Below are 18950 nucleotides of genomic sequence, written 5' to 3'. Positions count from 1 at the left end.
CGCTGTGAGCCTGAGTCAGCTGGCATGGGTCAGCCACGAGTTTTTAATTGCAGACATAATCCCAAGAGTGAGATGGTTGATTCAAGTACTTCACTTTAAAAATCACAGGGCCTGGCTCAGGAAACACATTTTCAATTAATAATCAAATAATTTTTTTCTTCTGAATAGAAGTGCCCTTGAGGGCCACAATTTAGCATCTCAAGGATCAAAAGTGGCCCCCAAACCAAAGGCTCGACACCACCAGCCTAGGTACATTAAGTGACAAGTACTGTATGCAGAAAATTGTATACTGATCAGCTTCTTCTTCCAGGCACTACATCTCAGTATGCCTTTGTCTGCCAGATAAAAAAGGCCTCTACTATTGGAAATCATCTCCCCATATAGATAGTTTTTTGGGGGGAGGGAGATGGGAACTGGAGTGAGAATGGAAACAAAGCTTCTTCAGTATTTTGGTACCAAAAAAGGAGCTTGTTAACTTTCAAGTTCCATCATGAATACTTCAGAACAGAAAACGTTTTTCTTGGCTTTCCTTGGGACAAAATACACTGCAATTTTTTTTATCATAAACAGTATATCACAATGAGAAATCAGTTCATTGAAGACTTCTGCTATATGAATAATAATGTTGTATTAATAAAACTGAATGCAAGTCAAACTAAGACTTAAGAGACACAGTTAAACCTCCTAGCAAAGACATCATTTTTTCAAACAGTGACAGTAATAAACCATAATTATTCTAACATCTGAATTGCACAGTATGAATCTCTTATTTTCTTCCGAGTTTCCTCAAAAGGCATACTTAAAGTGTCAATACTTGTATTTTTAGATCTCAGAAATGAATTTACCAAGATTTGTTTTTCACAATATCTATCTGGAGTTCCCAAAAACTTTATTAAAAAAAAAAAGGTAACATGAATGAACCCAACAATGCAATTTATAAAAACAGCTATTTATATTACAGTAGCAACTAGTACTCTAACCAAGATTGTGCAAGGCACTGTACAAATGCAAAGTAGGAGATAATTTTTATCTAGAAGAGTTTACAATCTAAATAACAAGACAAAGAGCGTGGGAAAAAGGGAGTATTATCCACTTTGTTAAAGATGGAACTCTGTGGCACTGAGAAATTAAATCAGATGCCCAAAGCCAAATAGGAAATCTGTGGCAGCACCAGGAAATTAACCCAGACCTCCCAACTTTCAGTCCAGTGCCTAAATCACAAGACCATCCTTCCGCTCTAAACAGTGCTCACTGAATGCGCCATCTACAATCACTATCTGGAGTCCCTCTCCCCTAATTCTATCCTAGACTCTTGCATGCCACTGAAACTGCTCTTGCCAAGTCTTTTATGAGCTCTGCCAGCTAAAGCTCAGAAGCAGTACTCCATCCTCATCCTCCTTGACGTGTCAATCACCTTTGATACCATCAACAATGCTCCTCTTTTTGAAATCTTGTCCTCCCTTCACCTCCATAACTCCATCCTCTCTTGGTACTCCTCCTACCTCTCTCATCACTTCTTCAGTATGTTGTTCAGAGGATCATCCTCATCTGTCCTTCAACTTTCTGTCAGGATTCCACAGGGCTCTGTCCTTAGTCCTCTTCTCCTCTCCCTTTACACCTTATCTCTGGGAAATCTCAATTCAACTACCATTTCTATATTGATGACTCACAGATCTACCGCTACTCCAGACCTATTTCCTTCTGTCCATACTAAAAATCTCAGCTTCTTTCTCTAACATCTCCTTGTAGATGTCTAGCTATCAGCTCAAAATCAACATGGCTAAAACGGAGTTCCTAATCATCCTCCTCAAGCCCTCCTGCTATCTCCCTTCTTGATCAGTGTGGACAACATCACCATCAGGCCCATAACCTGGGCATCATCTTCAGCTCCAACATTTCTCTAGATCCTCACATCCAAGCTATACATAAATCTTGCCAATTCTTTCTCCATAACATCTCTAAGATATGGCCTTTCTTAACCATCCATCTAGCTAAAAATCTTGTCCAAACTCTCATCTCGTGTCTTGACTAATGGAAACACCCTTCTCTCTGGGTTTGACAAATGCAATCTTGCCCCACTCATCTCCATTCAGAATGCTGCTGCAAAGATCATTCTTCTACCGTGTCACTTTGACCATGTCACATCCCTCATTGCATCCCTACATTGTCTTCCCCTTCTCTAGTACATCAAACATAAACTGAGTGTATTCACTTTCAAGGCCCTTTACAGTCAATGTCCAGCTTACCTAACATCTCTCATTCACTACAGAGCTGCCAAAGCTTGCTTCCAATTAGCCTATGATGACAAACTTCTTTGCCCATTTATTAAATTTTCAAACAAGCACCCTTGTGCTTTCTCCTGTGCTGCCCCGCACACTTGGGAAGCACTGTCTGTAAACATCTGCAAAGCTATCTCATTATTCACCTTCAAATCCCTCCTCAAAACTCTGCTTTGCCACTGTGCCTATAAAACACTTGACAGTGGTTAAGATGTTGGTGTGTTGTGACAACTGCCTATTATGACCAGTATTGTCTCATTGTTTTCTTATACTCCTCCAACTGTATCCATCTGTTGTCTCTTGTTTTATATTTCGGATTGTAAACTCCTTGGGGCAGAGATAATCTTTTTTCTCTGTTTTTATACAGTGCCTATGAACTATGTCTAGAACTCCTCGGTGCTAAGGTAATACAGAATCTACACACATACACTCATGCCTCCCCCCCCAAATTTTTCTGACATTTGTCACTTGGTTGTACTTGTAGTTAAAATAATTGAACTGGATGACATTTTTGCAGGCTGAAAGTATACTGAAGAGTGCAACTACAATATACCACATTTAATATTACATTTACAGAAAGGAAGCAGCCACAAAATAAAATAGTTTTCACTACCCACATGACCAAATACTTAGATGTATGGGAAAAACCCTAAGATTTATGGAGTGTTAGACAAAGTTAATTACCTTTTAATATGTCAGTGAGAAACATTTGTTATTTATTACAAAATAATCTAGGTTAAGAAATATTTTAAGCAATTTTAGAATTAAATACAATTTCTTAATGTTGCACTTTTATCCAAATAATGAAAAGTAAAATATTCTAAAACTATAACTAAATTCAGAACCAAGTTTAAAAATAAAATAATAGCAATTTTCTAAAATGTATTTGGAGTTGTGAATTATTTTTTTGCATTTTCTTTTTTAGTTAATAGTGATGTGTATCCTCTATATTATATTCTAGGCCACATTATACTAAATACCTACCTATTTAAACCTATGTCCACCTCACACAATATCCCTTTCGTATCTGAACTGCCATTATAGTCAAATACAATTGTGATTAGCTTCCTGCAGATTCCAAGATTTCACTGCTAGCCATATATTAAATACAATAGTGCTGACCCCAAGGTCTTTCTTTGAACGTGGAATGTTCCAGTGTGGTGAATTGTTAATGTAGGTTTGTTTGTTTTTTAAAAAAGTATAAATAGCACAACTATCTAGCTTCCATTAGTTCTCTCTCATCACACCCAAATGCAAGTAAAGGCAAATGTAACTAGGTCCCTGAGGTTTCCTGAGTACAACAGCTTTACAATACAATGGTTGGCCACTCACAAATTTGTCTCTACAGTGTAAAAGTATTGCTGCTAGGCTATGGAACAAACCAATACAATTATTTTAAAGTCACATTACACTCACTGGGCCACTACCACTCACAAGTCCTCACTAAGCTCCATACTCTAAGCTGCCTGTAGAGTTAAGTGACTGGGGAAAAAATCTCATGACCATTTTAATCCAGCTCCATCAGTGCAAAGAACAGATGTGCGTGAAACATCTGGGGAAAGCATGACCAGAGCACTAGAGCTGGTGCCTTTAGGCTGCTCCAAGATAGGCCTGAGCAGGGGACAAGGATTGGGGGAGATAAAAAGGTAGCTTAGAGCCACCTTTGCCTCTCACCCTGAGCTGTGTTAATTGACCCAAACTTTTTTTTTTGCAAGTTCTATGTTGCATCATGACATTCTTGCTTTTATGGGTCAGTGGCTTAATAGCATTATTCAAGATTTCTTCCATCTATCAACAAAAAAAGGAGAAGAAAAATAAGTTCCATTACAGAAGCGAAGCCTTGTACAGTCATATTTGGATTAAAGAGTACATGCTTATTAATGGCTAAACTGCTTAAAATGGTCCAGTGATCATACAGCTTGGTATGCTTCTTAAAATGGGGATCTTCTGAAGGAATTTCACAATAGAAAATTATTAATTTAAGTCTTGATCTTTACATCTACACTTGGGTTTTCTGCTGCTGTGTTTTACTTTCCCTCTCTAGGACTTCTATCCTCTAATCAATACTTTAACCAACAAGTAGCATCAGACTCACCATAAATAATAGCGTACAGAAAATCAGTCAAATCTTAAGAAGGATATTTGAGCATTATACCTTTACCACTATATGACTGATAATTTTCTGTCAGAGAGACAAGGTGGTTGAGGAAATGTGATATGGCTGTGAAAAAAGCTAAACACTGAGGATGGAGTGGAGGTCAAGGATAATCTAGGCATGGCCCAATATCTAAACAAATACTTTGCCTCAGTCTTTAATAAGACTAAAGAGGATCTTATGGATAATGGTAGCATGACAAATGGGAATGAGGATATGGAGGTAGACATTACCATATTTGAGGTAGAAGCGAAACTCAAACAGCTTAATGGGACTAAATCGGGGGGCCCAGATAATCGTCATCCAAGAATATTAAAGGAATTGGCACAGGAAATTGCAAGCCCATTAGCAAGAATTTTTAATGAATCTGTAAACTCAAGGGTTGTACCGTATGATTGGAGAATTGCTAACATAGTTCCTATTTTTAAGAAAGGGAAAAAAAGTGATCCGGGTAATTATAGGCCTGTTAGTTTGACATCTGTAGTATGCAAGGTCTTGGAAAAATTTTTGAAGGCGAAGGTAGTTAAGGACATTGAAATCAATGGTAAATGGGACAAAATACAACATGGTTTTACAAAAGGTAGATCGTGCCAAACCAACTTGATCTCCTTTTTTGAGAAAGTAACAGATTTTTTAGACAAAGGAAACACAGTGGATCTAATTTACCTAGATTTTAGTAAGGCATTTGATACCGTGCCACATGGGGAATTATTAGTTAAATTGGATAAGATGGTGATCAATAGGAAAATTGAAAGGTGGAGAAGGAACTGGTTAAAGGGGAGACTACAACGGGTCCTACTGAAAGGTGAACTGTCAGGCTGGAAGGAGGTTACCAGTGGAGTTCCTCAAGGATTGGTTTTGGGACCGATCTTATTTAATCTTTTTATTACTGACCTTGGCACAAAAAGTGGGAGTGTGCTAATAAAGTTTGCGGATGATACAAAGCTGGGAGGTATTGCCAATTTAGAGAAGGATAGGGATACCCTACAGGAGGATCTGGATGACCTTGTAAACTGGAGTAATAGTAATAGGATGAAATTTAAAAGTGAGAAGTGTAAGGTCATGCATTTAGGGATTAATAACAAGAATTTTAGTTATAAGCTAGGGATACATCAATTAGAAGTAATGGAGGAGGAAAAGGACCTTGGAGTATTGGTTGATCATAGGATGACTATGAGCCGCCAATGTGATATGGCTGTGAAAAAAGCTAATGCGGTCTTGGGATGCATCAGGAGAGGTATACCCAGTAGAGATAAGGAGGTTTTAGTACCGTTATACAAGGCACTGGTGAGACCTCACTTGGAATACTGTGTGCAGTTCTGGTCTCCCATGTTTAAGAAGGATGAATTCAAACTGGAACAGGTACAGAGAAGGGCTATTAGGATGATCCGAGAAATGGAAAACCTGTCTTATGAAAGGAGATTCAGGGAGCTTGGCTTGTTTAGCCTAACTAAAAGAAGGTTAAGGGGAGATATGATTGCTCTCTATAAATATATCAGAGGGATAAATACCGGAGAGGGAGAGGAATTATTTAAGCTCAGTATCAATGTAGACACAAGAACAAATGGATATAAACCGGCCACTAGGAAATTTAGACTAGAAATTAGACGAAGGTTTTTAACCATCAGAGGAGTGAAGTTTTGGAATAGCCTTCCGAGGGAAGCAATGGGGGCAAAAGATCTATCTGGCTTTAAGATTAAACTCGATAAGTTTATGGAGGAGATGGTATGATGGGATAACATGGTTTTGGTAATTAAATATTCATGGTAAATAGGCCCAATGGCCTGTGATGGGCTATTAGATGGGATGAGATCCGAGTTACCCAGGAAAGAATTTTCTGTAGTATCTGGCTGATGAATCTTGCCCATATGCTCAGGGTTTAGCTGATCGCCATATTTGGGGTCGGGAAGGAATTTTCCTCTAGGGCAGATCGGAAGAGGCCCTGGAGGTTTTTCGCCTTCCTCTGTAGCATGGGACACAGGTCACTTGCTGGAGGATTCTCTGCTCCTTGAAGTCTTTAAACTACGATTTGAGGACTTCAATAGCACAGATATAGGTGTGAGGGTTTTTTTGTAGGAGTGGTGGGTGAAATTCTGTAGCCTGCGTTGTGCAGGAGGTCAGACTGGATGATCATAACGGTCCCTTCTGACCTAAATATCTATGAATCCATGAGCATTATACCTTTACCACTATATGACTGATAATTTTTTGTTAGAGAGACAAGGTGGTTGAGGTAATATCTTTTATTGGTACAACTTCTTTTGGTGAAAGACAGGCTTTCAAGCTACACAGAACTCGTCGTCAGATATTTCTGTTACCCATGACAGGTTTCAGAAATTTACTTACTGTTTCTTATAAAAATCCCAAATCTTTCCTGTTCCATTTTTATATTACAAAAGACTTCATAACTAAATGTACTAATATTATTTCATCAAGTGAGCATGTTAAAATTTGTATGGTTAAAATGTCAAAAAAAACCAAACAAACAAAAAAACAACCGGTGCTTTCACTAGTAATTACTACTGGAAACAATGAGAGGCCCCTGGAGTATTAAGATGATTGTAAGAGCTAAATGCTATACCTAAACGTGTTACAAAGGCCTGCTCTTTGTAATAAGTTACTGATTTTTTTACTCACTTTAAGTGGAACACCAAAAATGACAATATACCCTACCTTCAGCACTTGAACTTGACCTTCAGTAGTTATGTCCTTTAAGAGCTCACAAAATGATCGGCATAGGTCACCTGAATACACCTGAAATTAAATGAAAACCAAAATGAAACATTTGCTATTTGCATTATATGAAGGGCAAAAAAAAACCCCTTAAACCTTGACATATTACGAATTCTGTAAATCAATTTTATTTACAACTGCTATTCCAAGTGAAACTCAAAGAACTAATTCTGTCATAAGCTGCAGCAAGACGTACATTTAAATTGCATGACATTTAAACTTTACCCTCTACATTGTAGGAAGATGGTAGTTATTGAAAAGTTATAATCTACTGTACAGCCACAAAAAATCCAAAATGACCAGCTAGTGTCTTTGAATTTTTTTTAAAATTGCTGAGAATTGTGATGATTTCATCAATTTGCATCACATTTTTTGTATCTTTCTCTCCCCTTATGTGCATTTCTTTCTTTTTTATTGCTAGCAATACTTCCATAGAGAGGAGGATCTTTGTTGTTTCTAAACTAATCGGTTGTTATTTATATGTAATCCAAAAAGCTATCAAAACTTCTATAATATTACAATTAACTTCTCCAAACAGCATTATAGATTAATCACAGTTAGGCAGTGAAGAAAGGCTATATACCTTACTTGTGGATATTTCTTGATCTGTATAAACAGGAATACTGAAGATTAGGAAGGTAATTTTTCCTCTGTGTTTGGTATTGGTGAGATCACTACTGGAATGTTGTGCTTATTTCTGGTGTCCACATTTTAAAAAGTAAGTTGAAAATTGGAGGGGCCTCTGAACAGCACCACAAGAAAGATTTGTGGTCCGGAAAATATTCTTTACCATGAGACTAAACAAGCTCAAACTGTTTTAGCTTATTAAAGAAAAGGTTGAAAGGTGACTCCATTACAAGTACCTATACAAGGAGAAGACATCTGGTACCAGATGACTCTTTAATCTGGCAAACAGACACAAAAAAATCCAGTGGCTGGAAACAGAAGTTAAAAAACTCCAAATGTCTTGCCCTTGAATCTTCAGTACTTTGTCTAGAACAGCAGGGGAAAGAAAATTCTTGGCCCCATATAAGGATTGCCCGCCTCTGTTTTTCCTCCCCTTCTGAGCAGCACTCATCTTCCTCATGAGCTTGAGGAGGGAATGAAAGGGTCTCTTTGGCTGATCGGCTGGTGTAGCATAAGCCTTATGGTTTTCTCACACCTAAAAGCTCCTACATATCTACATCACTTTTGAAAGTGGGACTTAAGCATTTTTAAAAATTTTGTCGTAGATCATAATGGTTCCTTCTTACAGCCTTAAAGTCTGTAATGATTTCTGTAAAAAAAGAGAAAAAATGCCACCAAGAGCCAGGTTCTGTCACCTTTGCTCACAGTAGGCAGTACATTGCTCAGACAGTAGCCCAAATCAGTGGAACTACTTGGTGAATAAGGTACTACTTACTATGCATAAGAGTGACAGAATCTGACCTCCAGACACTATAGTGAGGGATGATTTAAAATCCATGTGATAATGGCAGTACTAAGTATCAGGAATTGATAAACCGAGAAATAAAGATTGTGTTTTCAAGCAAATATCCAGGATAATTTAATATGCCAGTAGATGGCATGTAACTGTGAGAAGCCAAGTCTACGAGGATCAATGATCTAGAGGGGCAAGAAGCCAGAGGATTCCAGGACACTTGGGAGGAGCCAAGCGCGGCAGGGCCTTGGTGGAAGGGAAGGACTATGTTGTCCTGGATGTGGGTGAGCCCAGGATACATGACTGTGATGGCCACTGCTAGACTGGGACTGGTGGTAAGCACTTTGGGCTTAGGTTTGTGTGTGTGTGCGCACATGTGTGTCCCAAGGGAAGGTGAAGTATCAGTAGCTGAGGAGTATCCTACCCCATCAGGCTGGAGGTCCAGCCTGAGCAGATACTGAGCACCAACCTCACTAGGCTATTGCATCTCAGTTCTATATGCACCACTGGTGGGATCAGAGGCCTTAGGTGGCTGGTGGGGTTGGATACTTCTAGAGGCGGAAGAATGGATTGTGCTTTTTTTTTAAAAAAATATTTCACTATTGCTGTTGAATTCCCCAGTCCTCTATCACATTTTGTCCCACTGGTCTGTACCTATTTCCTTGCCTAATATTCTTTTATATAAATGGTCTCAGAACTCCTGTGTGTGCAATTGGGTCTTTTAATCAGGGGCTTCCAGATGAACATAGACAAACAGGGTCTCTGCTCATCCCAAAGAGGAAAAAGGACATCTACCAGCACCTGTGTCCAGATGGAATGGGGGGTGCATGTATGTAAAACAAATTGGTGACAGCGGTCGGATTGTGGGGTTTATCCTGCAAGTGAAGCAAGTGAATGTCTGTGATCCAGGCCATAAGGCAAAAAATAAACTGCTCTGTTAACTGTAGAGATTTATTTATTTAATTTGTTGGTCTATGTTCAAAGTGTTCACCACCAGTCCCAAATTAGCAGTGTCCATCACAAGTCCTTTCCCCCCAGGTTTACGCTCACCTGCATCCAGGACAACACAGTCCTTCTTTCTTTCTTCAAGGCCCACACCCACACAGCCCTGCCAAGGTGGTGACCTCCGCACCATCTCTCCCCATGGCTCCTCCCAACAGTCCTGGAATCTTCTGACTTCTTGACCCTGTAAGTCAGTGGCTTTCAATCTGGGGTTCGCAAAGGTTGTTACCACCATAGACCAGTGGTTTTCAACTTGTGGTCCTTGGGGGTCCACAGGCTATTTCTAAGATTTCCGAAGGAGTTCGCACCTCCATTAAACATTTTTTAGGGGGCTACAAACGAAAAAAAGTTGAAAACCACTGCCCTAAGCCACTGAGCCTCCAGGACTTGGCTTCTTGCACTTGGGTACCATCTACTGGCTGATTACAGTAATAATAAATAAGGAGGAAAACTGAAAATCAGCAAAGCAGGAAAATATGAAGTTGATTTTGCAATATACTACAATTAAATACAGTACAAAAATTCAGAGTTGTTTTATTCCTTTAAATTACAGGAGGTGTGACAATACAGGTATTTTTCATGCTGGCCTATAGCTCTAGTCCATAGGCTAATAGGAGCAAGATACATTTTTCAAAAGCTCCTGAAAACACTGTAAACCATATTGTCTCATATATAAACATGTCTATCACTGAACAGAAGAGGTGATCAGATTAATCCTGGAATCTATGAATGAAAGTCTTCAGAAAGGAACAGCAGCCAACCAAAACTAGTATCCAAGTTAGTACTGACAGAAACAAGTGGAACTATTTTAGTTTAATTCAATCAGCTTTAAAAGGTCTTGTAGTCAGGTCAGCAATACCCTATGACCACAGATCACTGTGGCAGCCTGACCTCTGTCTGTTGCCCTGACATTGTCAGCCACAACTACGAGCACTCTTTCTGTGCCATAGGGTGGTCATACCTGAGTGGATGAAGTCCAAAGAACCTATGATTGCCATATGTTGGAGTTGGCCAACAACCACCTTCTCAGGGATCTTTTCCAGAAAAGAGAGGCAAGAAGCAAGAGTGTCCACAATTGATTTCTTGGGCAGAATGATGGGGTGTTGCCCTTCACCATTCCCAGGAGAGGTTAAGGTGGCTGGATGGGCCAATTTACTCCCCAGATGCACCTGGAGGTAGAGCCAGGGATTAATTAGATGAGGTTCAGCTGGACAGAAACAGGTGGAGCCTGTATAAAGCCCAGTAGCTGAGAGCAGCTGGGGGCTGCAGGGAAGTATTCTGCAGTCGTCACTCCCTGGGAGAAGGGAGTTTGGGCTGGCAAATCCAGACATGGGGGATAGCCAGAAAGGAGGAAAGACTCAGAGGAAAAGCAGCAAGGAATAAGATAATGCAGATCTTGGCTGCTGAAGAGAGGGCCCTTGATCTGGATCCTGGAGTAAAGGGTGGATCCAGATTCCCCTGCTAACCACTGGGGATGTGGCACAGGCCAGGCAGTGGAGAGTAGACTGCCTGGGACGGTTTGCCCTGAAATACTCTGTTACCCCAGAAGGGGAGGACCATAGTGACCTGGCCTGAGAACCAAGTCACGAAGATAGAGCACATGGAGTTGCAGAGATGGGCTGAGAGACTGATAGAAGAAGGCACAGCACCTGGAAGGACTTAATGCCCAGAGCAGCCAGGAGGAGGCACCCTAGTGGTGAGTGGACCCCGTGACAGGCAGATGGCTGACCACAGCTTGTTTGAAAGTTCTTGGCAGCTTACCCTTTTCTGAGGTAGGAATTAAAAAATCCCTCTGGTTTAGAGGCCATTCATTCCCTCACTAGTGAGGAACAATGGTCCACTCCACCGTAGTGTGGGTGGACTACATGCAACTCCATTCAAATTCTTAAGTATACAAGATTCTGTCATTCTCATTTGATTAGTATTAGCAGTATACCAAAGCTTAGAATCTGGACTAATACCTGGAAAAAGCAGATTGATAAACCTGAAATCTTTTACTTCTAGTTGGAATCTTCAGATAGTGTAGAATGCAGCTGTTCAGAAATATTATTTGGCTGGAATTGAACATAAAGCCAAAGAGTGGATAACAATATGCATTTTTAAGTAATCAATGTTGTGTCTTTATTTGTTTATTGTTTTCTCCATCTTTGTCCTTTCATTTTCTCCTTTTATCTCTAAGGATTTTCTTCATTTTTTTTTTCTGCTTATTGTTCATTCTGTTTTAACTTCTGACTTTTTCCTCTACAGCTCTCCCTCCTCCCCTCCAATTCAGCATCCCTTTTCCTCTGGATTCTGCAGTCCCTTTGCCTCCTATATTATTCCATTCTTTCAATCTCAATTCACATTCCATCAGTCACCTATTTATATTTTCTTCTGTTCTGTAGATTACCTAATTCTCAGTACTATGTCTCTTTTTCTCCCTTCAGCTGGGCCTCAGCAGATCCCCCTTATTTATTTACCTTTCACAAGTACTGTATAATTAAAAATAGTACCAAAGTTTAGGATGTTTCATTTTTGGTTACCCAACTTGAGAAATCTTGATCTTTAAAAATATTGAGAACTCAATTTCAACTGGGAAGTGCAGATACTCAGGACTTCTGCAAACACAGTCTTAACTCTAATTTCATACTTGTTCATTTACAAATACATTAAATTTAATGCTGCACATAATTGTACATGTAAAATCTTAATTTAGCTGAAAAATCAGAGTTCAAGTTATGCATTTAATTGTGATTATGAGGAAGGACGTGTGTGCACTGTGGTTAGTTATATTATGGAATCAAAAGAGAGTCACCTGTGGAAGGACTGAGGAGTATTTAATTTGGTATTATGATGTTTGGATGGGAGAGCATCTGAGATGAGGCTGGACTGGATGAGACTGTTGGTTTAACTGATGATTTCCTAGAATTTTAGTTATTGTACTAAGAAGTGTACTTAGTAACCTTAACTACCCATTAGCAAAACCTGCATAGGAATAAAATATTCTTACAGTGACAGTATTTCTGATATAATTTTCAAAAGAATCGTGAGGACACTCAAAAATGTTTCTTAACTGAAGCGGTGCATAATATCTTTCTTCTTTAAAAGAGTATTCAACAGATTTTCACCACTAGTCTCTTCTGTGAGAATCCTGTCATGTACAATATCTACAAAAAATTGAATTCTACACTTAAAAATAATGTTAATCAAAGAAAGACTTAGTACTGTCCAGAAAGTAAGAATTACTTCAATAATTTCATTTCCTGTTAAACACTTGCTTTACTAAACATTATCATGGAAATCAAGTCACAAAAAATACTAATTCTACAGCCAAATAGGGAAGGGGGAATACTTTTGACTTACGTTTTCAATGAAAACCACTGCCCCTTTAAATGTTATAACCCTGAGAGACTACGATTCAACAATTTAAAAAATATGTATATAATCATAAATTTCTCCATTTAGAATTTAAGTAAGATTACGTTTTAAATTAGATTGGATACAGAAGTAAAATCCATTTAAATTGAACTCTGCAGAGTTTCATATGGAACATAGTTTAGTCTCCAATAATTTTCACTTGACATTTGACTTTTCTGCTTATTAAAGAAATTAAAATTATAGGATCAATATACACCTTATTTTAGTAATAGCTATTTAATAAGCAAATTAAGTTCCAAATTAAGCTTTATCAAAGTACAGGAATAAATTTAGATAAAAGAATGCACAAAGCCCAACTTTTCTCAATTTTTCTGTATTTTACATCTTTCTTCTTGCAAAAACAGAGAGATTTAGGGGATGGCGTAACAAACAGGTCTGATTTCCTTCTCTCACAGTTAAAAATAGCCTAACAGGTGACAGTTCAGATTGTCTCAATTACAGTGAAATGGGGGATTCTACGCTACTCAAGCAATAACCAGTTTCAGGTGACAGAGGATGGTTGACCAGAAAACAAATGTAATGCAGTCAATTTTATTAAAATGAAAACTTCCCTTTTCTTTCCAATAAACCCTAGTTGATTCTGGATACATTAATTCTACTTCTGCACAGGTGAGCATCACATAGGCTATTCCTGACAACCCATATATAAATTAAAAAAAATACTTCTTGCATGTCTCTTACACTCCTATTTAAAACGAAAGGAATTCAACCTTTGAGTTACGATCAAAATGGAACAGGAAGGGAGGCACAACAGAGAAAGAGATGGACTAGGATCATTTTATGGCTAAGTCACTGCGCTTAAAATCAGATCTCGATTCAATTCCCACCTCCGCCACAGAATTCCTCAGACGCTTTGGGAAAGTCATTTAGGCCCAGATTTTTAAAAGTATTTAGGCACTTAGCGCCCATTGATTTCAATGCCTTCAAAAATCTGATCCTTAATCTCTGGGTCTAAATTCCCCGTCTATAAAATGAGAATACAGTACTACCAACTTCCTTCCTCAGTCTGTCTTGCCTAATTAAATTGTAAACTCTTTCGGAGAAGGGATTATCACTTACTATGTATGTATACAGCACCTAGCACAATGTTTTGTTTCAGAACTAACTTGGTGCCTGTGGGCACTAGTATAATAAAAACATTATTATTATTTTTATTAAAAATTTCAAACTATTGTTCCCTAATAAGAATGTTTCAATGGATATTTTAAAATTGTAAATATGGTTAATATAATGCTGTATAAGTCTAGAAACCAGAATTTTCAACTACATTATTTTACTGAAAGCCCACAATGTGCAATGAATCAGTTATTACAGCAAAATAATATTTTGATATGAAAAATATGTCCTGATATAGGAAAAAGTAGAAAAGTGTCTTTTGGCACAATACACTACTAACAATCAAAATTAAATGGTGAACACAAAGCTTCACAAAATAGTAACTTCATTTCCCCACATACCTGTAGAAATTCAGAAGATGATAAAAAAATATAAGCATTGATGATCTTAAAGCAGGTTCTGAGGTTTTCTGAACTTAGCTCTGCAAAAATAAGTGTCAGATGATTCAGTGTCTTTGCCAACAAACTATTTTTACAAGGATTTAACTAAAACAATTAACTTTTTAAACAATTAGTCATATTTACCTTTGTGTGATATTTGTTTGCTTTAGTTTCCTCTTATTGTTTTGTTATATCACAGAATTACTTACCTGGTAGGATATTATTTTCCAAATAAGTCAGGAATTACAGATCCATATACCTGGATTCATACTCCCAATACATGGCTAATAAACTTTCTACAACTAAAACTTTGGGAAAAACCACCTTGACAGCAAATGGTATATACCCATTAATTGAGGGGAAGTAAGTCTGCTCTCTAATATCCCATTCTATTTTTGAATGAAATATTACTACAAGCATTACATCAACTGAGGGGAAAAGGCAGATTGGTGAGTAGAAATTTGTAATAAATTATTACCCTTTTAGTGTAATATTTTTCACAAAGGAAAATAATGAAGTTTATTTACCAGTAAAACAATTGCCTGTGTGGATATGCACAATTGGAATCTGTGTGGCACTTCAATACTTAGCAGTGTCCACTGAGGCCACACACACTACTCCTGGGTGAATTGTGTGCATCTGCAGACACGTGGAATTCCTCTGTCCCACATAATTTTGTATTTTCCTGCATGAAATACATTTTGCCTAAAAAGTGCTGCAGTTCCGCCTTTTGCCCACAAGAGACCACTGTGATGTCAGAACCACCCCTGGTGGGCAAAAGGGGGAACTGCGACATTTCTGGGGCAGAATATATTTTCTAGGGGGAAAAAAAGCTATGCCCAGGGCTGCAGAATTCCCCGAAGAGTGGAAGTTCATCACAGCACCCTGCACGCAGAACCAGGTTAGAACAGAGTGGGGCACACAGGGCTTCGGGGGGGGGGGTGTCACAGACTGGAGTTCAGAATGGCTTGTGGAGGGGACACACTGGGGCATGGGCTTAGGAGCTCATATGATGACAGCATTGAGTCTGGGGACAGGAGAAGGGGGTTGCAGAGACCATGGGGTTGGGGGCTGTGGGGACAGGGGCAGATGTGCCTGCCTAAATGAGGGCTTGGGTCAGCCAGGGTTTGCATCAGGGGAGGCTTCCCAACTACTTAGGAATCTCCCTTCCCCCCCTCCCCGCCCCAAAACAAAACAAAACAAAAAACCTACCACCCACACCCAACAGGTTCAGTCCTAGGCTCCTTCCCTCTCCCTCAGCTCCCCCACTAATCCTGGCTCCTCCAAGCCTTTGCACTGCTTCTGACAGGTGCAGAAAATATAGTTCTGTATTAGAATTTAAATGAATTACTCAAAGTTCTGTATTAATATGCCTAGTAAGGAATCTATTTGTAAAAAAAAAAAAAAATTTTTTATCTGCATTGTTAGACATACTTGCCGACAAATATTTTGAAATAAATTATCAAAATAATTGAAACTGGCATGCTTATATTATGTTATTTTGACAAATAAAATTTTCAAATATTGTGTGCAGAATTTTCAATTTTTTGGCACAGAATTCTCCCAGGAGTAACACATGCATCGTAGCAGCACCCCACAAAAGTGAGAAACAACAGTTTCAATTGCCACTCTGTTCCTTCAACTTATTCAGGAATCCATTTAAGAATCACCAAAAAAAATGAATGAAGAGGTGGGATCTATACATGCAGTCTCTTGAACTACAGTTACTGGTAAGTCAGCTCCCTCTCTCTCTCTCAAAAAGTATCTGTAGATTAAGAAGCAATGATAAACACCTTATACAAAGGTTTCAGAGTAACAGCCGTGTTAGTCTGTATTCGCAAAAAGAAAAGGAGTACTTGTGGCACCTTAGACTCTAAGGTGCCACAAGTACTCCTTTTCTTTTTACCCTATACAAAGCAAATCTGAGTAGAGCTAGTGAAACAAAGATTGCAGGACTGCTCTTCCAAACTGGACTTCAGAGCTAGCTGTCAAGTCAAGAGAATACTGAGTAAATGTACTGAGCTTCAGGTAACTGCCTTGCATATTTCAGTGATGGAGACATTCTAGAGATATTATATAGGCTTCAGGTACTGATAGCCAACAGATTTGTATGAGACACAGTTTGAAGAAAAAAAGAACAAAGAGGAAAAACAAAAACAAAAAGTAAAAATGTGATGAAGTTTCAATAAAAAGCTTAACTAAAACAGCAGCTCTATTATGCAACATCTTCAATTAAATCATGCATAACAGACACTTATCTTTTACAGTTCAGAGTTGCCACCTAGACTTCATTTTCTCCCAATCTGTGGTCTTTTATCAGACATAGAACTGATTCATATTGATTTTAACTAAGCTTTGGATCAAGAATAATTGCAGCTTTAAAATAAAGTGCACACATTTCAGTCTGCTATTTTATTGAGTTGCCAAATGATCTAACTTTTACTTAGGGGCTTTTGTCTGTGCAATGTAGCCTCCTCCTGATTTCCATAGAGATCCTCAAGCAAACAAAAGTTTCTCAACCTTTTTCTGGGTCTACTCCAGATATTAGCAGCCAACCATATCTCTAAGAATCCACTCCTAAGACCGCAACCCTCATCACTGTGACTCCCACTTCATACACGTTTGTAAAGTATAAGCCTACAACTCAAACTGCCCTTTGGCCACATGGGCTGGGCAGGTAAGATAGCAGTTGTATATTGGCAAATTGTTTGAGAAAAGATCGGCACTGAACCTCAGGGTTCTGGGTTCAGTTTGTCTTCCCCCTAAACCATAGCTTCTCCTCAATCACTAAGCTCTTGTGTGGAGGTGTGAAACCATTAGAAATATCCTTGAGCAAAATGTACTCTCTTTGACCACCTGAGGGTGGGGAAAGCAGAGAAGTATGAGTTATTTACACATCTTTCAACAAATCAAAAATATGATGCAACTAAACAGTAATCTTACTTAAAAGGCTCTCTTGATCCAGGTGCCTATTGATCTTTGTTCTTGCAAGTGTCTACATCAGGGGTCGGCAACCTTTCAGAAGTGGTGTGCCAAGTCTTCATTTATTCACTCTAATTTAAGGTTTCGCATGCCAGTAATACATTTTAATGTTTTTAGAAGGTCTCTTTCTAAAAGTCTATAATATATAACAAAACTATTGTTATATGTAAAGTAAATAAGGTTTTTAAAATATTTAAGAAGCTTCATTTAAAATTAAATTAAAATGCAGTGTCCCCTGGACCGGTGGCCAGGACCCAGGCAGTGTGAGTGCCACTGAAAATCAGCTCGCGTGCCGCCTTTGGCATGTGTGCATAGGTTGCCTATCCCTGGTCTAGATCTTTGTTCTTGCAAGTGTCTACACTGGCTACACTTGTTAAAAAGGTAATAATCACTCTTAAAAGACATATTCAAATACTACAAAAATATGACTATGAATCACAATGTAAAGGAAATCATTAAAAAAATCTGACTGCTTTTAATCATGCGTTAGGTCTACTTTACTGAGTAATACCACGTATAAGCCCCTTACAAAACTCCCTATGCAACATGGGAGAGGCCAGACAACTAAAAATGGTTATTCCCCTGGGCTGTAAAATTGCAGCTGGAATGGAGGTCAAGTCTGCTAGCAGGAATGTTTGGTAGCTAGAAGGGCAATCAGCACTTCTTGGGAAAAATCACGAGAGGAAACAACAAATGGGTTTGGAGGTTCTGGTGCTTGAAGGATTGCTGGTGGGTTAGGAATCCAAGGAAAGAAGGGCAAGTGCTTCTACAGTGAGCATTGTTAAGTACAAAACTTAATAGCACTGCACTGCAGTTTATAGTCAACATTTTCATATGTAGTCTTTAATCAAAGCAAGCACAGAACTCTGCAGTAAATCTACTGATATCTATCAACACACTTCTTGATAACCAGATGCATATTTTGCACAAAGTATCTTTAATTCTATTTATGCCACTCCTTTACATCTTTACTGAAGGAAAACATACTAGCATGAGGAAAAACATGTTTATACATATTACAGGTCAAGATTTTTAAACAAAAATGGACACATTGCTAAAGAGGAGTACACAAGAATAGCACAAGCATGTAGGAACAAAATCAGAAAGGCTGAGAACTTGTCTATACTTAAAAGGCTGCAGCAGCACTTCAGTGAAGATGCTACCTAAACCAACAGGAAAGCTTCTCCCATTGGCACAGGTAATTTACCTCCCTGAAAGGCAGTGGCTATGTCAATGGGAAAAGCCCTCCCATCGACATATTGCTGTCAAACCGGGAATTAGTCAGTATAAGTGTGTGGATTTTCCACAACGCTGAGTAATGTAGTTATACCAACATAAATTGCTAGTGTATACCAGGCCTGAGGAATAAATGGAGTTACACCTAACAAGAGACATAAGACAATAAGGGTATGTCTACACTACGAAATTAGGTTGAATTTATAGAAGTCGATCTTAAGAAAGTGATT

General features: G+C 38.6%; 1 protein-coding gene across 4 annotated transcripts in view; it reads right to left on the bottom strand.

Annotated features, from left to right (window-relative positions):
- The window catches only part of IPO11 (importin 11), a 311009-nt gene that overhangs the window by 111538 nt on the left and 180521 nt on the right, over window positions 1–18950 (bottom strand). For all 4 annotated transcript variants that reach the window (XM_077816907.1, XM_077816909.1, XM_077816906.1 and 1 more), the window contains exons 24-25: window positions 14464–14543; window positions 7108–7188 (exon numbers count right to left, since the gene is read on the bottom strand). In XM_077816907.1, coding sequence (XP_077673033.1) covers window positions 7108–7188; window positions 14464–14543 — 161 coding nt within the window. The remainder of the gene's footprint in view (window positions 1–7107; window positions 7189–14463; window positions 14544–18950) is intronic.

This window comes from Eretmochelys imbricata, chromosome 5 (genome assembly GCF_965152235.1).
Source record: "Eretmochelys imbricata isolate rEreImb1 chromosome 5, rEreImb1.hap1, whole genome shotgun sequence".
NCBI classification, from domain to species: Eukaryota; Metazoa; Chordata; order Testudines; family Cheloniidae; genus Eretmochelys; species Eretmochelys imbricata.
Note: the sequence above shows the minus strand (reverse complement) of the source record. Positions and strands in the feature narration are given on the sequence as shown.